General features: G+C 45.7%; 1 protein-coding gene across 1 annotated transcript in view; it reads left to right on the top strand.

Annotated features, from left to right (window-relative positions):
- The window catches only part of GPR107 (G protein-coupled receptor 107), a 44,760-nt gene extending 18,759 nt beyond the window's left edge, over positions 1 to 26,001 (top strand). The window contains exons 9-18 of the mRNA XM_035112988.2: positions 289 to 422; positions 1,474 to 1,549; positions 1,753 to 1,826; positions 2,796 to 2,913; positions 3,503 to 3,633; positions 4,211 to 4,254; positions 13,181 to 13,230; positions 18,634 to 18,717; positions 20,745 to 20,869; positions 23,263 to 26,001. Of these exons, the coding sequence (XP_034968879.2) occupies positions 289 to 422; positions 1,474 to 1,549; positions 1,753 to 1,826; positions 2,796 to 2,913; positions 3,503 to 3,633; positions 4,211 to 4,254; positions 13,181 to 13,230; positions 18,634 to 18,717; positions 20,745 to 20,869; positions 23,263 to 23,362 (936 nt within the window). The 3' untranslated portion in view covers positions 23,363 to 26,001. The remainder of the gene's footprint in view (positions 1 to 288; positions 423 to 1,473; positions 1,550 to 1,752; positions 1,827 to 2,795; positions 2,914 to 3,502; positions 3,634 to 4,210; positions 4,255 to 13,180; positions 13,231 to 18,633; positions 18,718 to 20,744; positions 20,870 to 23,262) is intronic.
- Positions 26,002 to 27,696: the final 1,695 nt, after the last annotated feature.

The following is a 27,696-nucleotide window of genomic DNA, read 5'->3' as shown; positions in this document are numbered from 1 at the left end:
TGAACAAACTTAGTTGGTCTCTAAGGTGCTACTGTAAGGAATTTTTTTAATTTTTTGTTTCGACTACGTCAGACCAACACGGCTACCTACCTGTAACTAGTACTAAAGGATTGAACAGAGTTCACAATTGACATTGTATAGCATGAATGTTTATTTTGATCAAATGTGCCAGTTTTTTTAATGAGTTTTATGCTTGCAAGCTGCTTAGGTGCAGCTTTGGCAGTTGAGTGGTGTATACACATTCACTAAATGACGATGCTGATAGTGCAATACTTTGTCTGCTTCCAGATTGAGATTATGGAAAAGAATCCAAGCAGCTACCTCTCAGCAGGAGAGATCCCTCTCCCTAAGCTCTACATCTCCATGGCCCTCTTCTTCTTCATTTTCGGAGCCGTGTGGATCCACACTCTTCGGAAACGCAGGTAAAGTGGGGATCCTCAGCAAAGCAGCCACTCATTCAGAGAGAGCCAACTTTCCGCAATCAAATAGATGAATGCAAACATAAAAGCCATCAGTTTAAAAGAGCATATATACTCTTGACTCCACAATGCATAGTTTTCAACAGTTGGTGCTCAGATGTGAGATCTGTTTCATACATTTTAGATATACCGGGTATGTCAGTCAAGCCAATGTATCCCTCTGAAATCCAGGGTCGGGGTTTATCTGTGCAAGACTTGGTCACCAGTCACCTGTAAAGGCCTCCTGTTCTGTCTCGCCCCCTAGCAAGCTTGCATTGCTGTGTAAGAGGCTAAGGCTATCAGTGTGCAGTAACCCTGATAGCTATGCTCTGCCTCCATGCTTCAGAATAGCAATTGCTGGAAATCACAGATGTGCAGGATGCTGCTGTGCTCAGGCCCTGCTTGCAGGTTTTGCATGGGCTCCTGGGTGGCCGCTGTGAGAACAGGATGCTGGAGTAGATGGGCTGCTAGCATGGTCCAGCAGGGCTGTTATACACTCTCTTCTTTATTTATTATTTATTAAATTAAATTATTCATTAAATTTTTATGCCACCCTATACCCTCAGGTCTCAGGTCTTCTCAGCAAGTATCGGTTTCCACATGCCCACCTCCCCTTCCTCACCCTTACAGAAATTGGCTATTTCCACATGGGTAGCTGTACCAAGATAGGTTTTCAAATCCTTGTAAATAGGTGCCTTACTTTGGTCCAGAGAGAGAGAGAGAGAGAGAGAGAGAGAGAGAGAGAGAGAGAGAGAGAGAGAGAGAGAGAGAGAGAGAGAGAGTCAAAACCGTCCTGCGTCCATTATGATTTCCTGCTGCGCATACCTATGACTATAAATATTCATTGCCAGGAAAGGGTAACAATATTTTAATAAAAAGCAGTAGATGTCAGTGGGTTCTGTTGCTACATTATTTTGATTCGAACTTGCCTTTTGTATTATAGGTTTTTTTCTGCTGTCAGGAGAGTGTCAGCAGGACTATTCTCTTCTGACTTTCCGTCTTGTCTTTGTTTCAGGGCTGATGTGTTCAAGATCCACTGGCTGATGGCTGCTCTTCCTTTCACCAAGTCCCTCTCATTAGTCTTCCATGCAGTAAGTAACCACTGTCTGTTTTTTTAGTTGCAACTAATAAAGAAAAAAACTATTATTCTCTTACATGAAACTGATGATTATGAGCTGTGTGTTCAAATGTAGAAAAGGCAGTGAGATCTTCAAATCATTGGGTGGTACATTTATTTATTTAACAAGGTTCATATACACACTTTTGACATCACTCCTGCCCTTTCCCCCTCCAGATTGACTACCACTACATCTCCTCTCAAGGTTTTCCCATTGAAGGCTGGGCTGTCGTCTACTACATCACTCACCTGTAAGTATCTGAAGAAGTGTGCGTGCACACGAAAGCTCATACCAATGACAAACTTAGTTGGTCTCTAAGGTGCTACTGGAAGGAATTGTTTTGTTTTGTTTCGACTACGGCAGACCAACACGGCTACCTACCTGTAACTGTAAGTATGTGGACCATGATGCTGTCTGCCATGTGGTTTGCCACCTCCACAGAGGCTGGCTAGTGGAGTGTGTGGGTCCTCTCCTTCTCAGATGATTGGTCATGGGGTGCACAGAGTCAGTCCTGCTTGATGTCTGTACCAATTGTTGTAGGTACAAGAAAAAATATTTTGTCACCTCCATCTGTATTGGGTGTGGGGTGGAGGGCCAGATGTTCCTGAACTGTATCTATCAACAGCCCCAGCAACTGTGTTGGCCAGGGATGATGGGAGTTGTAGTCCAAAAATGTATGGAGGGCCAAAGCCACCTGCTCTATATACACTCATAATATTGTTTATGATTACCTTATTATGTTTTATATTCCAGGGGTTGCTGCCAATGCTAGTCTAACTTGGAGTAGACCTATTGGAGTTAAGGGGCCGAAGTTGGTCACATTCATTAATTTCAGTGCACCTACTCTGAGTAAGACTAGCACTGAGTAAGACTAGCACTGAGTAAGACTAACCCCATTTCTGTAACCCTTAAGCAGATGTTGGTTGGTGTTCTCCTGTGCTTCTGATTTCTGCCTTTGTGTACATTTTGCTAATTAATTGCTTTCTTCTGTTGAGATGGCTTGGAGTGTAAGCACAGAAATTAAATAACTTACATTTTTGAAATCCCTTATGACATTTACATAAAGATTGATCAGTTTCTCTGTAGAGCACTGTCAATGTCACATGGGCATGGTTTTTTTCTTCTTGGTTTTCATGCATGTAGCTTCTAAAACAGTTGTTCAAGGAAGCATTTACTCCCTCTGCTGATGCCAATTTAATTTATTTTGTTTTTTCACCAGGTTGAAGGGGGCTCTGCTCTTCATCACCATTGCTCTCATTGGCACAGGCTGGGCATTCATCAAGCACATCCTTTCTGACAAGGACAAGAAGATCTTCATGATTGTCATTCCACTCCAGGTGAGGCCTTGACCTCCAATGCTGGGGTGTGCTGTGTTGCACTTATGATCTCAGAACTTCTGAGTTCTTTGAACACCCTTGATGAGCTTATGAAGTCATCATTGACCCCCAACCCAGATTCTTAGGAATGTTACATGAAATAAAATGAAGAATCATAGAGTCTTAGAGCTGGATGGGACCCCAACGGTTGCCTCGTCTGACCCCCTGCAATGCAGGAGTCTCAAATAGATCATACATGACAGGTAGCCACCCAACCTCTGCTAAAAACCTCCAAGGAAGGGAAGTCCACCACTTCCGGAGGGAGCCTGTCACGCTGTGTACCAACTTTGTCTGTCAGGTGTTTAGTCAGAATCTCCTTTCTTGTAAGTCAAATTCATTGGTACGTGTCCTACGCTCCAGAGCAGGAGAAAACAAGCTTGCTCCATCTTCCATGTGACACCCTTTAGATATTTAAAGATGGCCATCATATCTCCTCTCAGTCTCCTCTTTTCCAGGCTAAACATACCCAACTCCTTCAACCGTTCTTCATAAGGCTTGGGTGTCCAAATGCTCAAGTGGCTGATGTCTTGCTTGCTGCCCTTCTAACCAGGTCCTGGCCAATGTAGCTTACATAATCATCGAGTCAACAGAAGAAGGCACGACGGAGTATGGCCTCTGGAAAGAGATCCTTTTCCTGGTCGACTTGCTCTGCTGCGGGGCCATCCTCTTCCCAGTTGTATGGTGAGTACCAGTGAGGGCAACTATTTGTGAGTGTGATGTGAAGTTTGTCTCTTTCTCCCTCTACCTTCCCTGTCCCTTTTTGCTTTTGTGCCATGGCCTTTAGATTGTAAGCCTGCAGGCAGGGACTGTCTTGTATGAATTGATGCCATGTTAAGCCTCTCTGGGAGTCTTTGGGGCTCAAGAAGAGCAGGGTACAAATGCTTTAAATAAGTAATACTTACTCTACCCATCATCTTGTTTTTACTCTGCCTTGATAACTGTCTCTAATTCCTTTGATACCAAATGGATTAAGTCTAATACCTTAAAAAAATTCTCGTGTGTGTGTGTGTGTGTGTGTGTGTGTGTGTTTTGTTTCAAAACTGCCTTTGTCTGTCTTGCATGCCTGGCTGGTCCAGGGAATGTATCAGCAAGTTTTCCTAGCCAGCAGAGGACGCTCCTCACTTGCATAAAGTCCATTGCAGTCTGTGTGCCTCCTTCTGGTGGGTTGGTGGTGCCATTTTTTCTTTTCTGAGCATCTATTGACTGGAACTCTTAAATTGGTGTCTCCTTACCAACTCACCTTAATTCTCTCTTCTAGGTCAATAAGACATTTGCAGGAGGCTTCTGCAACAGATGGGAAGGGTAAGCTGTTCATTGCCATTGAGCTTCTGCTCCCCATAAAACTGTTGTGGAGAGTGAAGCTACACAAGTCTGATCCCTTCCTGCCCCCCACCTCATCCTGGCATTTTGCTGATCTTTTTTTAAAGGGCATTTAGATTTTCTTACTGTGGAGTGAGACTTCAAACCTATTAATTGCATCCAGCAAAATCAGTGGTTCCCAGACTTGTGGTTTCCTGAATTCCTCCCAAGTTCCCCATACCCTATAAAAAGCATTATATAGAATAGTGGCCTTCACAACCCACCAAGAGAAATAATAACACAACAAAATTCAAAACAGTAACAATTACTGCACATTTGTTCAAAACCCCATTAAAACCATTTTGTTTAATGAATTCAACAAAATTGATGAACTCGATTGACACCAGCTTTTCAAAATGTGATAGTCATTTACACCTTCAGCACCCCCTGCTGCCCCCTTGCCTTTTAGGTAATCCCACTGCCCAGGTGGCGGTGCAGCCCACTTTGAGAACCACCGAACTAGAGAGAAGGGGGCATGCCTCTCAAGACGGTGTTTGCCATCTTTAGCTCCTTTGGTTACTTCTGTTATCTGTTTTATCTTTTAAGATTTATTAGGAAGCCTGTTTAGCTTGTCATTAAGGTGTTGTTTTTTTTAAACTGATGCAACATTCAGACATATGAAGCTGCCTATGTGAAGTCAGCCCCTTGGTCTCTTTAGCTCATGATTACCTCTTCTGACCAGCAGCTGCTTTCTCAGGCTGAGAGAGCCCTTCCCAATCCTGATACTAGAACCATTATTATTATTATTATTATTATTATTATTATTATTATTTATTAAACGGAGGTACCAGGAACTCTGCGTGGGACCTGAAGACTTGGATGAAGCCTTCCTAGAGCACATTATCAAACATTCAAAAAGGAGAGCTATAGTAGTTACGGATGACTTCAACTTCCCTGATAACCTATTGGAACTCACTCTGCCAAGAACATAAGGTCCAACCAATTCCTCCATTGCCTTGCTGACAGTTTCATTTCCCAGAAGGTGGAAGAAGTATCAACGGAATCATCTATCTTGGACCTGGTCCTCACCAACAGGGAGAAATTAATTGACAAAGTGGAAGTACTGGGAAACTTGGGAGGAGGTGACTGTGACCTCCTGGGTTTCATGATTACAGAGGCAAAGGAAAACTCGGTGTAATTGGACATGCCCTCTGGACATTAAGAAGGCTGATTTCAGAAGCTTAAGAAGCTACTGGATGAGATCCCATGGTCAGAAATACTCAAAGAGAAGGGAGCCCAAGATGGATGGGAGTTTCTTAAAGGTGAAATATTGAAGGCACAAATGCAGACAATTGCAACAAGAAAGAAAAGTGGGGGCATCTAAAGAAACCAGTGTGGCAACATAAAAAGCTTACAGATGATCTGAGATTTAAGAAGGGCATGTGCAAGAAATGGAAGAATGGGGGATTCATGGAGGAGGAGTAGCCAATAGTTGCAGGGAGAAGGTCTGATTGGCCAAAGCTCAAAATGAGCTCAGGCTTGCAAGAGAGCTTAAGAATAATAAAAAGGTGTATTTGGCTATGTTTAAAGCAAGAGGAAGAATAAGCAAGTAGGTCCTCTGGGTGGTGAAGATGGAGAAATGCAATTGGGTGACAGGCAGAACTGCTCAATGCCTACATTGCTTCTGTCTTCACCCAAAAGCAACACAGTGTCCAACCTTATGATAACAGAAAAAGGAATGTAAAGATGGAGCTGCAGCTCAAGGTAGGAAAAGAGGTGTTAAGGGAACACTTGGCTCAAATCTGCAGGGCCTATACCCAAGGGTACTAAAGGAGCTTGCAGGTGTACTCTCAGAGTCTCTGTAATATTTGAGAATTCTTGGAAACCAGGTGAAGACCTAGACTAGACTAAAGGTGAGCAAATGTCCCCAACTTCAAAAAAAGAGAGAAGGAGATCCATGTAGCTACCTACCAGTGAGTTTGACATTGATACCAGGAAATGTCATAGAACATATAATCCAACAGTCAGTCTGTGAGCACTTAGAAAAAGATGCTGTGATTACTAAGACCCAGCATGGGTTTCTCAAAAATAAGTCATGCCAGATGTATCATATTTCTTTTGTTATAGAGTTACAAGCTTGGTGGATCAGGGGTATGCTGTGGGTGTAGTGTATCTTGATTTCAGTAAGGCTTTTGACAAAGTCCCACATGATGTTCTTGTTTGACAGGCTGGTAAACTGTGGGCTGTGTGAGGTAACTGTTAGGTGGATTTGTAGCTGGTTGACTGACTGAATCCAAAGAGCGTTCACTAAGGATTCCTCATCATCCTGGACAAACGTTTCTTAGATGAAGGAATTGAGGGGATGCTCATCCAATTTGCAGATGACACCAAACTGGGAAGGGTAGCTAATGCCGCAGAAGACAGCATTGGGATTCAAGATGACCTTAACAACTGAGCCCAGACTAACAAAACGAATTTCGATAGGGACAAATGAAAGGTTTTGCACTTCGGCAAGAAGAACCAAATATAAGATGGGGGAACACCTGGCTTACTAGTAGTACATTTGAAAAGGATCTAGTGTCCAGATCAAAATAAGCAGTATGACTGCCTTCATCAGACCACACCTGGAGTACTATATACAGTTCTGGGCACCATAATTTAAGAAAGCTATTGACAAACTGGAACGTGTGCAGAGAAGGCCAACGAAGATGATCAAGGGTGTGGAAACCATCCCTTATGAGGAATGATTAAGGGAGTTGGGTATTTTAACATGGATAAGAGGTGACTGAGAAGAGACATGGTAGCGATCTCAATTATCCAAAGGGCTGTCACAAGGAAGAGGGAGCAAGCTTGTTTTCTCCTGCTCTGGAGGTTAGGACCAAACCAATGGCTTCAAGGTACAGGAAAGGAGATTCTGATTAAACATTAGGAAGAAATTTCCGATGGTAACAGCTGTTGGAGATTGGAATGGCTCCCTCAGAAGATGGTAGACCCTCATTCCTTGAAGGTTTTAAAACAAGGGCTGGATGGTCATCTGTCATGGATGCTTCAGTTGAGATTCTTGCATTGCAGAGAGTTGAACTACCGTAGATGACCCTTGACATTCTTTCCAACTCTATGATTCTATGAATCTGTGATCTGTGACCTTCACACAAACACGCTGCTATCACTTTTACTCTGCATTTCTCTCCCCAATTCTCCACTTTTAAAAAAATGCATATTTAATGTCTTGCAAGCCCATGCTAGAGCCCGTTATGCTAGGCTGCTTGATGCATTTTATTTAAGAAGTAAGAACCCTGTGCATATATTTAGGGAATGCTCTGTGCAAAATTGGTCACATAAACTTAGCTGTTCTTGGTTCAAGGGTGGTTAGGTCTGCTGGTGAAATATTTGGCCAGTCAAATGTGCACTCCACGGTGGATGCTGGCGAAAGAGAGAGAGAGAGAGAGAGATGGGCGTCTGCATCCAGAGTTGTCTGGTGGTTGATTTACGATGTACCTTTCCTGCATTGAAGCTGGCAGCCTGGAGGGCTTTTGCTTTAAATTATTAAAAAATATTTATAGCCTGCCATTTTCTGCAAGTGCATCTCCCAAGGCGGCTTGCCAGGAGCCCAGCAGATAATGAAATAATAAAAGATGTAGTAAATGAATGTGGCGATATGGGTGTGTGTGTGTGTGTGTGTGTGTGTGTGTGCAAACGGTACCACCAGCAGCAAGCAAGCAAGCATTCCTAATGCAGCAGTTCAGAGGGCCTCAGTTATCCTTTGGAATCAAATCACGCTAGAAGGCTGGTGGAAGGAAAGCCACAAGGAGGAGCAGTCTAGGCTTCCCTTGGGGGTGATTTCATAGGGGAAAGGGTCCCGCCCCAGGTACTCTGCTTCTCCCTTTTCATATTTCAGTGAAGGAAACTGAGGTCAAACTTAATAAATAAACATGAAGGTAAGTTGATTGATTCTATTCCTACACCTACAGCTCGGTGGCATCTCCAGGCAGGGCCAGGGAAAGCCTGAAAGCAGCTGCCAGTCAGTGAGCACAGTACTGAGCTAGATGGGCTCCAATGTTCTGATTCTGATTCTGTTTATGCAGCTTTCTATGTTCCTATTTATTCAGAACTGATGAGGACTAGAATCTTGCTTTGTTTTTAGTTGAAGGGCTGTTGTTCAACAGAGCGCATCTGCCTTGCATTGAGAAGGTCCAAAGGTTCAGTCCCTGGCATCTCTGGGTAGGGCTGGAAGAGCAGCTGCCAGTCAGTGTAGACAGCACTGAGCTAGATGAGCCCAGTGGTCTGACTTGGCAGCTTCCTTTGTTTGTAACTGGCAGGCATATTCTGGAAAATGCCTGCTCTTGCCAGTTTAAGCTGAGACTGCCCATCTTCATTGACATCCGGACATTCTCCCTTCCTGTTGACTTCTTTCAGCGTTGTAAAAATAGTCTGCTAGGCACTGTGAGAGGTGTTTGCATGTAAGAGAACACCTACTCTGGTTTTTCAAACTCTGTGCTTCCCTTGCTCAGCGCCACTGGGCACATTGCAAGGGCAAGCAATAAAATTAGAGGAAAAGGCTGGGAAAGAGAAATGGTAGCAGCCCAGTATAAGATGATGCTGGGGCCCAGGAGGGGAAAGTGTCTGTCAAGGTGACATTTTTGAATTGAAGGAAGCTCTCTGTGTGGCAGGTAAAAGGAGCATTTGCCTCCCCTCAAATAGGATATTGCAAGAGTTGGGAAAGGTTCAGAAAAGGGCAACCAAAATAGTGGGGATGGGGTGACTTCACTGTAAGGAAAGCTTCCAGCGTTTGGGACTTTACTTTAGATAAAAGGCAAGTACGAAACAACATGATAAAAGCTTATAAAATGATGTGTGGCATGGAGAAAGTGGAAAGAAAGCCCCCCCCCCAAATGCTAGAACTTGTGGACACCTAATGAATCTGGATGTTGGAAGGTTCAGGACAGATAAAAGAAAGGGCTTGTTCACGCAGCACCATAGTTAAACTGTGGAACTCCCTGTCTCAGTAGGCAGGGATGGCCACCAACATGGCTGGCCTTAGAAGGGGATTTAACAGAGAGCTTTCGATGGCTACCAGCCACATCCTATGCTCTGCCTCAAATTTGGAGGCTGCACCGCTTCTGAAAATCAGCTGCTGGGAAACGCAGGAGGAGGGGAGCTTGCTCTTGTGATCGAATCCTGCATGTAAGTTTCCCACAGGCATCTGTGAGAACAGGATGCTGGACTAGATTGGCCATCGGCCTTTTCCAGCAGGCTTTTATTATATTCTTAAAACTCTTTTCTCCAGCCACGCTTGTCTGCGTGGTCTTCAGTGCGCCAAAAAGCCCAAATAGAGGGGACAGTGGGAGGAGCTAATCTCTTGTGCCATTTAGAAAAGCCTTTGTTCCCGGTTGCCTGGAGACAATCAGCACTTGCCATAGGTGAGCATGCAAGTGGGTCTTGGACAAGCCCACTAGAACCTGTTTGCATTCAGGACAATGCAAGTCACCTGTCCTCAGGAAGTATTCAAATGCATACTTCTTGTAACACTGAAGGTAGAACATGTAGGAGCTACTTCTGCAGGGGAGCATAAGTCATTAAAAATCCCAACCTTTGAAATGGCAGGCAAGTTCTTTAGCTATCATCTCCTCACCTTGCGCTTTTTTAAAGCATACCAAATGAATCACAATCCATTATGTTCCCAAAATAAGAGGCTAAAGGCAATTGGGCTGGTAGCTTTGAGTCATAAATGGACTCTGTGATTTTCTCTCTCACCCACCTCTCTGGCCTGCTGCTGTCTCTTTTCCTTTATGCTTAAAAGTTTGGAAGAAGAGGGTGGGTAGAAAGAGAACCCATCCCTCTTCAGTCAGTTCACCACTAATTGGGAGGCTAGGTGGGAATGGAAAAAAGAAACGACAGAAAAATGCAGAATAACCGCACGGTATTCTGTTCCACTCTTCTCCTCCTGATCCTCTGTATTTAATCCAGTGTTCTCTGTCTCTCTCTTGGTTTAGAATACTTGTTTTTTCTCCTAACATTTTAACTGAATAGCTAAAAACATAGTTTCTCGCTCCAGAATTTTTCTTCGGTGCCAGCACGGCAAATCAAAGTACCTGCTTCTCCCTAGCATCTCAGGAGTGGGTCACAACAATTTAAAATATAGCATTAAAAAAGGGTTTAAAACAAATGTTTGTTTATTTATTTGTCAATCCAGCATCTAAACGTTGGAACTCCCTGCCTGTTGATTTCAGGCAGGTGCCTTGGAATCAAGCAGTGCATACATTTTATGAAATAAATAAATCTATTTTACTCATTTCATAAGACTTACACACTGCTGGATTATTTTTTTTTGGGGGGGGAATACAACAAACCCCAAAGCATTTGTTGCTCCACCCACATTTACTGTTGGCCCCACCCACCATTGGCGTGTGACCCTCAGAAACGTAGCCTGGAAGGGGATGTGACCCTTGGGCTGAAAAAAGGTCCTCTGTCTTTGATGCAGAGGCCTCTTTTTTGCCTCTGAAAATAATGACAAATGGAAATATCTCTCTCTTTGTGCAGTGCCAGGCAAGACCCATGCGGTGTAAATTAACCCCTTTTCGCAGTTGTTCTGCAGGAGAGTTCTTGACTGCTTTGTAAGCAAATTGCATGGCGGTGCCTGTTAGGCTGGTGCCCCCTTTGTCCTCGGCAAGGGCAGGGGAACAATAGGAGGCCACACTCCTCGTTCCGCCAAGCCAAGTGTGACACCTGCACCATCTGCCATTGATTGCCATTCCTGGCTGTGCCGATAAGAAGGGGTGGAGGAGATCTCTTCCCTAGCCTTTCCAGTCAACCAGCGCCATGGCTCTGGGCTCCCTCGACATAATGCTCATTGACTAACCTACGAGGATGTGTCATGGGAACCGTGTTGCTCCTCATGATTGAGCGTGGCTCTGTCCCATTATGACCGCAGCATGACTTACCGGAATGAGCCTTAGCTGTTGGTGGTGTGGGGTCTGCCGTCTTCTTTTGACAGATCGAAGTGGACTCAGACAGCTTTACGAGAGGATCAGACAAATTCATGAAGGATAAGGCTGCGTACAGCTGCGAGCTGTGATGGATGTGTGCTACCTCCAGTGCCGGAGGCACTTTTGTCCTGCTTGTGGGCTCCCCATAATAGACACCTGCTTGGCCCCTCTGAGTGCAGGATGCGGGACTTGATGGGTCTGTGGCCTGATGCAGCAGTGTTCTTACATCCTACATCCAGAGGCCGTTAAGCCTCTGAATACCAGTTTCTGGGAATAAGAACGGGGGAGTGCTGGCATGTTCAAGTTCAGCTTGTGGGCTTCCCTAAGTGCCTGTGGAAAACGCTGAAGCAGAACCTGAGCACAGGAGCCCTCTCTCCTCCTGCGGTTTCCAGCAGCTGGTATTCAGAAGCGTTACTGCCTCCAACTACGGAGGCAGAGCATAGCTATCATGGCTAGTAGCTGTTAATAGAATTCTCCATGAATTTGTCCAGTGCTCTTCTGAAGCCTTCCTAGTTGCTGGCCCTCACAGCCTCCTGCAGGAGTGAGTTCCATAGGTCACCTTTGCACCGCATGAGGGAACTCCTTCCTTTTATCTGTCCTGGACCGTCTAATATTCACTTTCTTAGGATGTCTGTGACTCCCATTGTTAACGAGAGGAAGGGGGAGAGAGAGAGATTGGGGGGGGCATTTCTTTCTCCAGTGTCTCTATGACATGCATTGTTTTATAGACTTATCAAGTCGTCTCTTACTTGCCTTTTCTCCAAACTAAAAAGTCTCAAACACTGCAGTGTTTCCTCATAGGAGAGTTGCTCCATCCTTGTGACCATTTTGGTTTGTCCTCAGTGAACATAAAATGCAGGACCGGTCAGTGTCCTCATTCAAGGGACCTTGTTCTGCGTGGCAAAGAGAGTCTGCCCTCCTCAAAGCAATGCCAGTTCCTCAACCTTCACTCTCTCCTTCAGGTTGCAGCAGAGGCTTCTCTGTTTCCACTCCGCCCCCCCCCCTTAAGTTGATGGCGCTGCAGCTAGCCTTGTTTTCCATCACCACACTCTGTGGACTCCTCTCTCACATCTCCCGCCTCCCCCCCCCCAACACCTTGACCTTGAAACCAGCATGGCTTTGGGTCTCTGGCAAGGCAGAAGCCAGCAAATGCTAACTTGGCAGGTGGAAAGAGAATTTTGGCTTATTTAGAGCCGAGGCTTTCAACTTCCCTGCATCTTGGCCTTCTGAATAGGTTCTGACCTGAGACATGGTGTGTTTGTGTGTGTGCGCATGTGGTCCAGTGCAGAGGTAGTGAATCTTCTTAAGCCTGAGGGCCAGCCATGTGCAGAGGAGGGTGACCCAGATGATAACGGGCCTGGAAACCAAGTCTTATGAGGAGTGGTTGGGCATGCTTATCCTGGAGAAGAATGAAGTGTAGGTGTAGTGTATCATTTTTTAAAACGGTAAAGTGCAAGGTTTCCCACAGGGTCAATATGAGATTGTGCAGGAGGTGAATAAAGATCTAGGGTTCAAAAGGGCCATGGGTAGAAAAGAAGTTTACAAGGTATGGCGTGAAAAAATTAAATAGGGACCATGAGCCTAAGTAGTCAAGGGCTGGGCATGCACAGAGTATTATGGTACCCTATTATTTTCACTTGTTTTCCTTATATTTTACATTTTCTAATTCCAGTAGTGATTGATAAATGACTTGATTGATATTTCTTGACTTCATTTCACTTGCATTCCTCAGAATGTGGGTTGTGGATAGGGGTCGATAAAAACTTTTGTGTGCTCATCAAGAGCTCGTGTAACTCAGAGGTTTGTGTTTTGAGTCTCTTGGAGACCTTTGGGTTAAACAACAATAATTGCATAAATGCTACATTTTTCTCCCTTTGCAGACAAGCTTTTGCCACCTTGCCCCTCCCGTCTTCAACCATCCATACTTTCTCCTTTTTCCACAGCTGCTATTAACCTAGCAAAGCTGAAGCTGTTCCGGCACTACTACGTCATGGTAAGGAGTTTGACATGAGCAGCTGTGAGTGGGGAGTCCTCGTGGCTGGTCCCACACTTTGGCACCGTTTGACTAACCCTCCTCCACTGCTTCTGAACTGCTCTTGCTTGCTCACTGGGGCCAGGAGTGAGCAGTTACATAGCCTCTTTCAATAGAGGCCGTGCTTTGGAGATCTCACAAGTAACCTTCTGTTGAGATTTTAGGCACTATTCCCTCTCTGCAGAGGCAGGGAACCTATTAGGATGGCTCACCCTAGGAGGCTGATGGATCCAATGGGTTTCCAGATGGCCGTGGAGGATTTTCTGGCTGATATGACTGGCCCTCCCATCAAAGCCCCAACTGACCTCTAGAACATCTGGATGTCTCGGGGCATTGACACGATTGCCCCTGAGCACCCTCTCCCACTATGTGGAGCCCACTTGGCTCCCTGGTATATCCTGGAGCATAGGGCGAGAAAACAAGCTAGGAGACAGCTGAAACGCAAGTGTAGGAAAACTAGTGCAATGCAGTTGAACACTGGTAAGGGCCATCCAGCCTATCTAGTGGCAGTTAAGGCAGCAAAGAAAGCATACTCTGCTGCTGCAATTGCATCCTCATTGTGCTTTCTGGAAGAGCTTTTCTGGGTGGTGCCAGGGCCTCTTACCACCTCGCCCAAAGAAGGTTGAAGAACTGATGGTAGCTCACTGTAACTTATTAGCAAAGTATTTTGTTGATAAAATAGCTTGCATCTACTGGGACCTTGACTCTGCTGTTACAGCAGATGAATCTGAAGGAGTGTCCAGAGCACTGTCTAGGCTTGTTGTGTTTGATGAGTTTCAATTAGTAAGGCTGAAGGATGTGGGCAAGATGCTTGAATCAGTCAGGTTGACCACCTGCACTCTTGTCCTTACTAGATAAAAACTAGCAGGAAGGGGACAGTTGACTGGGCCAGGCAGGTGTCTCCTTGTTAGAGGGGTTAATTAATCCCTGTCTGCTTGAAGGAGGCAGTGGCAAAATACTCATCAACAAACCCTCCCTGGATTTGGAAAATCTTGAGTAACTACTGGCCAGTTGCCAATCTCCCCTTCTTGCGTAAGGTTTTTGAGCGAATGGTGGTGGACCCAGATCCAGGCAATCTTGGAGGAAACTGATATTTTAGATCAACTTCAATCAGGCCCAGTTTTGGCACAGAAACTGCTTTGGTTGTCCTGTAGGATGACCTCTGTCAGGAGAGAAACAGAAGAAATGTGTCAGTGTTAATTCTCTTCAACCTCTCGGCAGTTTTTGATACCATCGATCATGGGATCCTTGAGGAACAGCTGTCTGAGTTAGGGATGGGTGGCACTGCTTTGCAGTGGTTCTGCTCCTACTTGGATGGCCATTTCCTGAGCGTGATGCTTGGGGAATGCTGTTCAGCTCCATGGAGCCTTCATTACGGGGCTCCTTATCCCTCATACTGTTTAACATCTACATGAAACCGCTGAGTGGGGTCATCTGGAGCTTTGGAATGTGTTATCAGCATTATTATGATGATGACACATAGCTCTTCTTCTCCTTTACACCAGCAAGTGAGGCAGTGGATGTGCTGGATCATTGTCTTGCCTCAATAATGGGAGGTTGCCTGCTCTTGATGGGGTTACACTCCCTCTGAAGGAGTGGTTATGTAGCTTGGGGGTACTCCAGAAACAATTGCTGTTGCTTGAGGCTCAGGTGCTGTCGGCAGTGCAGAGTGCCTTTCATTAGTTTTGGCTGGGGGCCTAGCTGCACTTCTATCTGGACAGAAGTAGCCTAACTTCTGTCGCCTATGCCCTGGTAACCTCTCAGTTAGATTATGGCAATGCGTTGTATGTATGGCTGCCTCTGAAGATGGTTCAGAAACTTCATCTAGTGCAGAATTCAGTTGCCAGGTTGCTCACTGGGGCAAGATGGTTTAAGCGAATTAGTTTCCAAGCCCAATTCAAAGTGTTTGTTTTGACCTACAAAATGTAACTCCTGCCAACCTAGTAGTTCGAAAGCACCTCATAGTGCAAGTAGATAAAATAGGTACCGCTCCAGCGGGAAGATAAACAGCATTTCCGTGCACTGCTCTGGTTCGCCAGAAGTGGCTTAGGCATGCTGCCCACATGACCTGGAAGCTGTACGCTGGCTCCCTCAGCCAGTAAAGCGAGATGAGCACCGCAACCCCAGAGTCGTCAGCGACTGGACTTAACGGTCAGGTCATAAAGCTTAAACGGCTTAGAACTGCAATCAAAGGCTGCCTCTCCCCATATAAACCGACCATCATCCGAGGCCCTTCTTTCTGTGCCTCTTCCATGAGCGGTCCAGAGGCTAGAAACATAAGAATAGGCGTTTTCTGCGGTGGCTTCCTGTTTGTGGAAGTCTTTCCCTAGGGAAGCTTGCCTGGTGCCTTCCTTACAAGGGCGTACCCACCGCGGGGCAGGGAGGGGCCGCTGCCCTACTCTAGAGGCAGGGCCGGTCGGGCAGCTGCGGGCAAGAGTGGCGCTGCCGGCGGGGCTGGTGGGCAGAGGCGGAGGACAGCCCAGCGGAGCGCGAGTTCGGCGCCCGCAGCAGTCTCTTGCGCCCGAGCCGTGCGGAGTCCACACAGCCGCGCTGTGTGGGAGGGGGCAAGGGCTGACGCTCCCGACGTTCGGGAGACCTTTGCGCATGCGCAAAGTGGGGCGCATGCGCACAGCGCGGCTGTGGACACCGGCGGCCGCCGTGCAGGGCGCATGCGCACAGCGCGGCTGTGCTCAAAGGTCTCCCGAACGTCGGGAGTCGTTCAGCGCCTGCCAGACCGCTGCAGCAACGGAGCCTCGGATAGCTTCGCGGAGGCCGGGGCTTTGCTCCAGACCTCCGCGGAGGCCCCGATCCAAGCCTGGTTCCCTTCTCTCCCCCCCCGCCCACCCCCAGACTTCCCTCTTCTCCTCTAGGCGGCCGCTGGTTTTCTCCCCTTCGCCGCCGTCGCTTCAGGTTTATTTTGATTTCACCTGGGCTCTGTAGCCCCGCCCACATTCCCACTTTGTGGCCCCTCCCCTCCCGTGCCTTGGCCCCGCCCCTTGCCCCCCCCTAGTTTTGATCCTGGGTACGCCCCTGCTTCCTTATATACCGTATTTTTCCATGTATAAGTGGTTGTTGCTAAATTTGTTTGGTCAGAAATAGGGGGTTGTCTTATACATGGATGATGAAAACACAGGGTTGTTGTCGTTTTAAAAAACAAACACTACTTGCCTTCCTGTGGCTGCCATGAAGAAGCTGCCGGAACCGCCAGTCTTTTCACTTACCACTTCCGCAATCTCATGAAAAAAGCTCAACAACTTTGGGCGATCTTGGGGGTTGCTACGCTGGTGCTGGTGCTTTGAATATTTAGTAAAATATAAAAGTATTTCTGCTTGATGTTTAAAATACTGATTTCTTAATTTTGACTTTAAAAAGGGGGGGGGTCTTCTTATACATGGGGGCGTCATACACAGAAAAATGCGGTATCTTTAGGCGCCAGGCAAAAATGTTTCTCTTTAGCCAGTCCTTTGACTGATTATAACACTCCATGTCCTTTTAAATCTGTTTGAGGAAGGGGGGTTATTGGTTTGTTGTATTTTTGTTTTATTACGTATTTTGTGTTTTCGTTTTAACGCTGTGAACTGCCCTGTGGCATTCAGATGAAGGGCAGTATACAAATTTAATAAATAATGATGCTAATTCTTCACTGACCTTCAGATGTTGTTGGGCCACTGCTCCCATCATCCCTGATCATTGGCTGTGCTGGATGGGGAGTGATTGGAGTTGGGAGTCCATCCACATTGCAGGGGATTGCATTAGATGACCCTTTTGGTCCCTACAGTTCTATGATTCTGCGAACATCCACAAGGGACCAAGGGGAACTGCTTTGTAAAGAGCCCCGGTTCCATGTTGTCTGTGCTGATAGGCAGCAGATCTCCAGGGTCTCAGGCAGGGAACCTCTCCCACTCCTACCTGGAAATGCCCATGTGGATTGGACCTGGGACCTTCTGTGTGCAAATCATGTGCTGTTGGAATTTCCAGTGTGCAGAGCATGGCTTGTGTCTCTTGCCAGAGGGTAGACTTCAGTTGCTGCAGTCACACACACACTGAGATGCTTGTACAGTAAGAAAACAGCAAAGTTGTTTATTATAGGAAGCATGTCACTTGGTTGGAAATGGGTTTCAAGTTCTAAGTTAACTCACTAATCTAGAGAAGACAAAGACAGCCATGCTTCATCCTTTGTTCTCACAGAATAGATCAAAGATGACCTCTTGAGAGAGAGAAGTAGAAGGAGGGAATTGCAAACAGGGTGCATCTTAGGATGTATCAGTCTAAAATTAAAGAGATAGGGAGGTTAGCACCATAGATCAAAGGTACAGGGACAGTCTGGGAATCTGGGAGTCTATTGCTCTGTTTTAACCCTGTGCAAAACCCTCTCAGCAAGCTCAGTGGCACCCAAACTTCCGTTGTGTGCTCTGCTACTGAGCTACCGGTGAAGGACAGACTGCCCTGAGAGACCTGGAGAATAGACTATTAGATTGGTCCTACCCTGGTAAGTGCCTGGATGGGAAGTCTGCTTGGATGCCGCCACCCCTGCCCCTCCACACACCAAAAGCCACATTGAGTTTTCTGAAGCAAGGTGGTTTCAGTTATAACTGTTGCCAAATGCCTTGCCTCTCTGGCAGGAGAAGAAGAATATGCTTGTTGGGCAGTCACTGCTTGAGGTAATCATCTTCCCTAGAAGGCACCAGCCCATTGAAATGCAAATGGGATCCATCAAAATTAGTAACAGGTTGATTCGCTGTGACTTGAATGATCAGATGGAAATCAAGCGCTGCCATTCCTCCAATTCCACCTTTGTGAGAGGCATTTCCAGCTGACTTACAGCAGATGCATAGAAAGCCCATCCATTGCAGCCTGAAATCACATGGCTTCCCCCTAATGAATCCTGGGAGCTGTAGTTTGTTAAGGGAATTCTGAATTCTAGCTATGTGATGAGGAAACTACTGTTCCCAGTATTCTTTGGGGGAAAGCCATTTGTTTGTTTGTATATTGCATTTATATCCCACTCTTATGTCTAAGGAGCTCAGGGAAGCATACATGGTTCTCCCCCTCCTCATTTTATTCCCCACAACAGCCCTGTGAAGTAGGTTATAGGCTTGAAGGCAAGTTCATATGCAGTGTGCTTCATGCATCTGAGTGGGGATTTGATTCCTGCTCTCCCAGATCCTAGTCCAAGACTCTGATCATTGCACCACACTGATTTTCATGTGCTTTAAATGTGTGTTGGGTGTGCTTTCTATGTACACTGTGGCTCTGCCCCAAATCCCTGGTGAGATTTTGATTAATCGGTGGGGCAAGAGTCTCTCAAGGGTTGTGTCTCCGTCGTTCTGACTTCTAACTCTGATCCTCTCCCTCTGCTCACAGATCGTGTGTTACATTTACTTCACGCGGATCATTGCTATTCTCATCAAGATCGCCGTTCCATTCCAGTGGAAGTGGCTGTACCAGGTACCCCCCCCACCCCAGCATGCTTCTTTCAAAGCTGTAATATAACATAAATCTATCATGGAAAGCTATTCTTAAGCTTTGGCACTGGTGGCCAATATTTCAGGCCTGATGCTCTCCCCACCCCTTCCTGAAATGTTGATCCCCCCCCCTCTTTCCCCAGTTCTTTTTTCTTACTGCAGGTTATTATACGCTAGGACTGAAAAGTAATTGCTTTATTGATCTCAGAACACACACATTCAAGAAATGCCCTTCAGACATTAATCGAGAACACAGAAAGGGTCAGGGAGAGATTATGGGGAAAGGGGGTGGGAACATCAGCAAGAAAAGCAAGTCCTAAATTGGAAAATAAATAAATGAAAACTACCCATAAACCAACAGAGATGATGATAATAATAATGATGATGATGATGATGATAATAATAATAATACTTGAGGGCAACAGCCTCATACTTGGAAAGTCTAAGAAACAAAAAAGAGAATCGTTGCAGTTTTGAAATTGGTTTGGTCCACCGTCTCGATTAAAAATGGCGTCTAGTTTTATCAGGACTTGTTGGTCTTGGGAACCATCATGTAAAATTTGCTTACAGTATCTTAAGAGGTGTCCAAAATGCATAGCAAACAGGCAGGCAACTTTCCAAAACATATTGTAGATATACAAATCACATTACGATTGGATCATACCGTAAATTTTTAATGGACAGTGTTTGATAAAGCTGTGTCAGAGCATCTAATTCACTGCTGACGATGGCAACACTCGCAAAATGTACGAAGGCATGATGGAAAGCCTTTGAACCAACCGTCAGGAAAAACTGCACCTTTGAAAACCTTGCCAGGAGAGATCATCACAGACCACAGCAAGCAGATGAAGCGATGGGCAGAGCACTATCTAGAACTGTACTTGTGAGAAAATGTGGTCGCTCACACAGCAATCGACTGCATCCAGACCCTGCCTGTCTTGGAAGAGCAGGACGTCTCTCCCTCCCTTGTCAAGCTGAATAAACCATCAACTCTCAGGCATGTTGTAAAGCCCCAGGAGAGGATGGAATCCTAATAGAAGTGCTGAAAAGCTGGCTTCAGTTCCTCCCTCATGGCCTCTTCTTCCAATGCTGGGGACAAGGATCTGTGCCACAAGTCATATGCAACTCCAGCACTGTGACCCTTTACAAAAACTAAAGTGACCGCCGTGACTGCAACAACTACCATGGGAGCTCCTTGCTTTGTCCTGTGGGAAAAGCCTTTCTTTGCCCATGTAGTTCTCAACAGATTACAGCCATTCACTGACAGGGTTTGTCCCAGGTCATTATGCAGCTTTAGAGCTCAGAGGTCAGCAGCTGACATGATTTTCTCACTGCGTCAGCTGCAGGAGAAAGAGCAGAGATGCCTGTTGTGCATCGCCTTCATGGACCTGATGAAGGCCTTTGACCTCATCACCCAAAAAGGACTCTTCACACTGTTCCACAAGATAGAATGCCCACCTTAGCTCCACAAGATGATTGTGTCCTTCTACAAGAACATGTGTGGCACCGTCCAGTATGATGGCTTATTTTTGGAAACCTTACCTATAAAGAGCTTTATGGAAGTGAGTTTTGGTAAGCTTACAACCGCCAGGAGCAATGCCTCGATGCCCCATTGCCTTCCATAAGTGCTGCATCAGGAAGATTTTGGGCATCACATGGCAGAACAGTCTCAAACAAAGATGTGCTCTCCCAAGCCCACATTCCCAGCATGCTCACAACCCTGCCTCAGTGACGTCTACGCTGGCTTGGTCATGCCCACAGAATGGGCATGGATCCCCAAGGACATGTTTTATTCAGGACAGACCCACTGAAACTAACCAGCTTTTCAGACCTGTGCTAGGCTAGATGGAACAGTGGTTTCACTTGGAATAAAGTTGCTTCACATGTAAGCAAAGGTGATCGTAGCTTCAGCAGTGGCTGACTCTAATGAACTAAGAGCCCCATTTGGGTGGGAGTCCTGTTGTCTACCGTAGCAATCTTTTCCAAGTGCCCCTCTCTTCTTTGTTGCAGCTGCTGGATGAAATGGCCACCTTGGTGTTCTTTGTCCTCACCGGTTACAAGTTCCGGCCTGCCTCTGACAATCCCTACTTGCAGCTCTCTCAGGACGATGATGATGTCTTGGACATGGAAGCTGTGTAAGGGGCCTGTTTCCTTGTAATAACTTGTATTAAGATTTTAAGCATTGCTATATACAGGGTTTGTTTTTTTAAGGGGGGAAAACAGATAAATTAGGACTTTGCAATTTGTCTCTTGATTTTGGTGCATTCTGATTACAACAGATATATGACACTAGTTGCTGTTGGGTGTGTCTGGAAGAATTGATGTTAGACATTGATTCGATCTCAACATTCCTGTTTAATATAGTCCCAACTCTCTCTCTTTCCAAAATTCAGACCCTTCAATACGAAATGTTCTCTGGAGCAGTGGCAGAAATGGCAGGAAATGGGGCATCCCTTAATGTCACTTATGATCCTCCCCACCACTTCAACAATTAATATATAATTTGAAACCCAAAGGGTACTTTCGTAGTGCTGGACTTCTACTAGAAAGGAAGACCAATAAATAGGGAGCAGTTACAATTGGCATATTATGATCCAAGTCTTAGCTGTTTCCATCTGGGACAAACTTTACATGATTCCCTCATTCAAACCCAGGTGATTCTGAATGTTGGTCCATCTGGGAAAGGATTTGCAGCAGCAATGTGTGAAGCATTGAAGAGCATAAGCGACCTTGTTTTGTGTATTGGGATTCCTGCCTAGCTCCTGTGGAGTCAGCCTGGCCTACATGGAGCAGCAAGGTGGGGAATTGGGTGAGAGGTGTATTGAATCAGAAGCTCCTAACAAGGTGGGTGGTCCCATGATCTACTCTATCCTGTTAGGTAAGGAGTGGGGAAATTGTGGCGCTCCAGATGTGGTTAAATCTCCATTTCCTATCATCCCCAGTCAGTGGGGCCTATGTCAAGGGATGATAGGAGCTTGGAACAAGACCTAGGTCACAGGTTCCCATACCCATGTGCGATGTTTTGGGTGGCTCTTGTTCTTGCCTCATGTTGCCCAAGATATATGGTTTCAGATCCATTATCTAGCTATCTTTTAGTGTGGCAGACCCCCACACTTTGGAACTCCCTGCCTGCTGACATCCGGCAGGTGCCTTCACTTTATTCTTTTTGGCATCTCTAAAAGCAAGCCTATCTTGACATGTAGAACGTTCATATGTGTTTTAATCTGCTTTGTAGCTTCGCGTTGGTTTTCATTTTTAAAAAATGTTTTAAATATGTACCGTAGTTGTTTTTGTTTGCTTATCGTTTCATTGCTTTATACCTTTCATAAACCACTTCAGTGCTTTATTACAATCAGATGGTTACATAAATCATGTGAGATATCTAAAATAAATAAATTGCCACGCCTGCGGGTGGTGCCGGGGGTGTGTGGATTTGATGGATGGGTGGAGCCACCCACCTGTCAAATCACCTGGCATCTCAATGACTCTCTTTAGCATTTCAAAGGGGCTAGCCTACAGTGTGAAATCAAAATTTCCATTCTTTGCTTGCTTTTGCTTCTTGCCTTGACCCTCACTGGCATGTGGCCCTCCGAAAGTTGCCTTGAAGCTAATGTGGCTCTTGGGTTGAAAAAGGTGGAAGGTGGTGCTCCATCTGCCAGTTTCAGCCTTCCACTGACTCTTGTCCAGTGGCTAAAGTCTTACACCAGGCAACCCCAAACTTCGGCCCTCCAGACGTTTTGGACTACAATTCCCATCTTCCCCGACCATTGGTCCTGTTAGCCAGGGATCATGGGAGTTGTAGGCCAAAACATCTGGAGGGCCGCAGTTTGGGGATGCCTGTCTTAGACCTTTACCCCCCAAAAGGATCTTGGGATGATTGTCCTGTGTGAAATGCTCTGTGTCCCTGTCAGCAGGATCAAAGGTCTGTTTGCTGGCTTTATGTCCCCTGACAAGAGTGATTCTTCTAGACATCTGAATACCGCATATGTCTTGCAAAAGCTTTAAATCTAAACTCCCAGGGCTGCTGACCTGTTAGAATTTTACTTCCAAGGCTGCTGAGCCAGCTGCAAATAGAGTGTTAAAGCTTGGGCATTTGTTGCTTGTGAAGGTGGTGGAAGCAAGGACCTAAATTCTCCCATGCAGCCCTCCACGGTCATTGCACTAAAAATCATTGACATGTTCATAATCAGTATTATTGTTGATTTATTGCTCACCATTCACCATAAGGTCTCCAAGGAGTGTGTGCGGCAGGGAATGGGGTACAACACAACATTAGAAACAGTTGAAAGCAACTTATAACCACAAATATAAGGTGGGTCATGAAATGTACACTTCCAGTGTCAAGAGGCCAGCGTCTTCCGCACCCTTTGGAAGCTATGCAGTGAAGGTTCCAGACACACCTCTTCTTGCACCCAGGAATGGGAGGGGGGAGAGAACCTTCCCGCCATGCAGCCCTGGTTAGGGCAAGAACAGCACTGAAGTGTTGCCTTATCTCTGAGCGATTTTTTTTCTGCTGTCTTCCCCACAGGGTGACAACTTCAGGGGTCATGGAAGGTATGAAGAAAGTCAAGAAGGTCATCAATGGCTCGTCGTCGGAGCCCCAAGGCGAGAGGGAGAGTGCTGCATGACGGAGTCAATACTTTCACCCCCCCTTTTCTTCTTCTCTCCCTTCTGCGCCCCCACCCCTCCCCCCCAAATTAGGACAAGGCAGCACTTTCAGATAAACTTTAATTTATTGATTTTCTGCTTCCCTCAACAGAAGGGGAGTTGAGCTTCCTGATATGGGAACTGGAGAACATAGGGCAGTGGGAAATGGCGGCCAGGGGTGGGTGGGGGCAAAATCCTGTGCAAAATTGAGAGAGAATCACAATCCTGCGTATTCATTTGTCCTGAGGATTTGTGGCTCTTCTGGAGCCTTGCAAAGAAGCTCTCCTGTTTTATGGTGATGGCAGATTTGTATTTGTTTTAATTTTTTTAACCTTTTAACATTTTTGCTAAAGTTTTTAACACTTCCCCTGCTTTCTTTCGGAAACTTGACTCTGTGGGAAAGAAAATTGAACCATCGGTTCTATTTGGCTCCTTGGGACACAACTTCCAAATGTGAAAAAACCTGGTGAAAGTTGTATATGTAAAAGTATATATGTATATCTATATTTTATATGATGCCTTCTGACATGCACCCCTCCCTGCAATGTGTAACCTTTTGTGTGTGCTGGGGAGATTTGACAAAATGGTTTGAAAAGTGTTGGGTGTGGCGCAGGGGAGATCTTTTGGGGTTTACTTGTAAATGTTGTGCTGATTTTAGGCATCTTTTTCTCTCCCCCTTTTTCATTTGAATGGGGAGCAAAGAGGAATTCTGCCTCCAGATAGGAATAGAAATGTTTTCTTTTTTTTCTCTTCCTTTTTTGAGACCAAGGTTTCCTTACTACCCTCTTTAATGGTGTGGACCAAAAAGCTGGGTCCCATTTTGACTCTATGCATTTCCCTCAAGGGGTTCCAAATGTGTGCAATGGAGTGGGGGGATATTCACTGAATTATTATTATTATTATTTCTTCTCCCCCTTTGCTGAAAAGTGATGAGGTCAGGCTTCAAATCCCCGCCCCAAATAAATTCCACATATAATGAGTTATCCACAAACAGCTGCTCCTAGGGGTTTCTTGGCTAAAGGATTGGTGAAGCTGAGCTCTCCAAATTCTTGGGAATACTCCCAAGAAAGGAACCCCTGCTGCTTCCTTTCATATGTGAAATGGGTGATCTGCAAGCAGTACAAGACATCTCTCTTTGCATTGAGAAAACAGCCCAAGCAGGTCTCTGACCCCACAACGGAAATTCTGTCTTCACTCTGTGAAGAGAACACCAGCTTTTTCTTTTTTTTGCTTATGCATTGTGATCTAAAAATCCCTTCTCCCTCCTCTCCCAATGCCCCCTTCCCCACCTGGCTAGCTTGGGGATAATGCGTGGGAATTGCGTTGCCCTTGGGCAGAGCAAATGTGAGCTGGCAAAGCAAGTAAGATAGCAGGTGAGCAGAGAGAGAGTTTGTTCACCTGGCAGCTGGAGGGACCCCTGGGGTCTCCAGTCAGGAAGATATGTTTGTACAAACATGAAGATATGCTACAAAGAGAAGCTGGATCCTACCATTTAGATGTGCTGGCGGGATCAGCGAGTGACCTGCTGTGGAATCAGGAGCTATGTGGTCCTATGAGCCTTTCTTCTTGTTCACTGTGAGTGAGGTTTCTTCAAGCAGCAGCTGGTAGGTCCAGAAGCATCAATACGTGTCTTCTGTGATCATCCAGAGGTGTGCTCTCTCCCAAAGTTTGCATGAAGGACACACAAAGCTATCTCAAAGAGATCCATGGTATCTTCTTCCACAAGAACAGCCCTATCAGCCTCAAGAAGCCATTGGTGTTGAACTCCGCCCCTCAGATATTTGGTGGGACCACCGGCCAGGATTATAGCATCTTGAGCTCTGGTATGGCTTGCCTACTAAGGGTTTATTCAGCAGCCATCAACCTTGCTTCGGGCAACCAGAATCTCCCAACTTCAGTCAGCCCATTAGAAGTTTTGTTGACCGACAAATGGCAACATCGGTAGTTTGGGTTGAAGTTTAGGAAGAGGTTGTTTGTTGACATTACAATCTCCACATATCCTACTCCTTTCCTTGTCCTCCACTCACCCATCCTTCCTGCAGAACGAAGGAACTGGACAAAAAGCACCCCCCAAAAAACATGCTTCTCAGTAGATTGCAACATAGCACTAATGCAAATGTTCCACCAGAGAAGGACTTTTCCTTGTTCATTGGAACATCCTCCCCGCCCCCCGCCGCCACAGTATACACCCCTAAATCTGTTACAGAGATTCCCCTGACCCTCTGGAGCCAATCTGGGGGCAGTGCACAGCTTTTACAGGAGGAGGCAGGGGAAAGTCCCACTGTACAAGTAGAAATCATTCTGCTAACACAATTACTTAGTTGGATGTTCTGGTTTGAAGCTTTATAAGGCTTTGGGTCCAGCTGACCTGTAAACGGAGGAGAGATTGCAAAAACGAGCTTTCCATTGGGCTGAGAGTGGGAAGTGTTTCTTGGACTGCTGCGGAATAGGAGCTGGCATGTACAAGTACAGGGGGCTCAATCAGTCACTTCCACTCGTCGAAACCTGGTGCTTTTAAATGTCTGCTTTTAATCATACTATTGATGTTTTTAAAAAATAAAAAAAATGGGCAGGTTTTTTTGCAGTGGGGGGGGGAGGGAGTGGATGAGGTGCCCCCCCCCTAGAACTGATGTTTCATCTTCATCCTAAAATGAGCTCAGCTTTCCTCTCCATGTGCTTCACCCACTCCTCTCCTTGACAGCCAAATCTTTTGGATAAGCAGCCAAGAGAGAGTTTTCTCCACCCAGTGTGTTGTCTTCAAATGGTGAGCCCACTGCTTAAAAAACAAGCACTGTGCCATTTTTTAAAAAAAAATAAAAAGTATCCCTTTTAAAAGGTGGGCAGGAAGAAGTTGCTTCTTTCTCCCTCTGGAACTCATTGTGCAACTGCTCTAGAACCCATTATGTGACTGTGCTGGAACCTATGTTTTCTTGCAGTGAGCACTCATACAAGATGTGTCCCCACTCCCAGTGGAGATTTTGGCATCTCACATTGAAAAAAGGAGCTTGCATCATCCACATCAACCCAGGGGATAGTCCTGCTTTCTTTTTTTAAACACCTGAAGACCTGTGGTGGAGGACCAGTTGGGTAGCTTAGCAAAGTGACTTGGTTAATCTCAGAAAATAGGTCCGCATGAATCCTGATTTATTTATTTATTTGTAACATGGGCTACACCTGCGGCCCTTCAAATGTTTTTGGGCTACAACTCCCATCGTCCCTGGACAATTGGCCTCGCTGGCTGGTGGGAGTTGGAGTCAGATAACACCTGGAAGGTCACAGGTTCCTTCACTGCTGGAACTTTTAGAAGTTACAATAATAGATCCTTTTTTTCAAAAGAAAGAAAGAAAGAAAGCTGTGTGGTTTATTTTATTGGGTGCTTCAAACATCTGTGTATTCCTTCATGAATCTCTTCATGTTTTAAAGTTGTTGTTTTTTAACCTTTTATCAAAATAGATATATGAAACGGCAGTATTTCTGTAAAGGGGAGCAGGGGGCAATACCAATCAGGGGACCTTTTCTCTATGTAATGTGGTTTTTCTGATATGGAAGAGATGTACAAAATAAAAGACTTGATGACTAGGAAACTCTCCTGGGCTGCTTTATTTAAAAATTGACTTCCTCCTGGGCTGGGTTGAACTGCTGTGAGAGACATAGTTCATCTTACCATATCCTATAGCCAGCACAGGGAGTGGTTAAAGGAGGAAGAGGGGTTTCCTTTTAGGCGCTGCTGGTGGGCTTCCACAAGCATCTGCCCATGCTCCCTCTTGGTTGCACTAAAGCATCACAGGGATGAGGACAATTACAGTGGTACCTCTACTTACGAATTTAATGCGTTCCGAACACACATTTGTAAGTCGAAAAAAATTGTAAGTCGAATCCCATAGGAATGCATTGGGAGAAAAAATTCATAAGTCGAAGCAACCCTATCTAAACATTTGTAAGTAGAAAAAATTCTATCTAAACCTCATCCAAGATGGCGGACGGAGCTCCATTTGTAAGTAGAAACATTCGTAAGTAGAGTTATGTAAAAAAGCCCTTCTTCACTCAGTGCATAGTTAAACAATGGAACTTGTCCCCCCTGGAGGCAGTGGTCACCACCAATTTGGATGGCTTTAAAAGAGGATTGGACAAATGCATGGAGGAGACGAATATTAATGGCCACTAGCCACAATGGCTCTGCTCTGCTTTTGAATACCAGTTGCTGGAAACCACAGGAGGGAAGCATCCTTTTGTGGTTGCATCCTGCTTGTGGGCTTCCTGTGGGCATCTGGGTGGCCACTGTGAGAACAGGATTCCAGACTAGATGGGCCAGCAG

Source organism: Zootoca vivipara, chromosome Z, assembly GCF_963506605.1.
Source record: "Zootoca vivipara chromosome Z, rZooViv1.1, whole genome shotgun sequence".
Classification (NCBI taxonomy): Eukaryota; Metazoa; Chordata; class Lepidosauria; order Squamata; family Lacertidae; genus Zootoca; species Zootoca vivipara.
The sequence above is the reverse complement of the archived record's forward strand: the minus strand, read 5'-3'. Positions and strand labels throughout refer to the sequence as shown.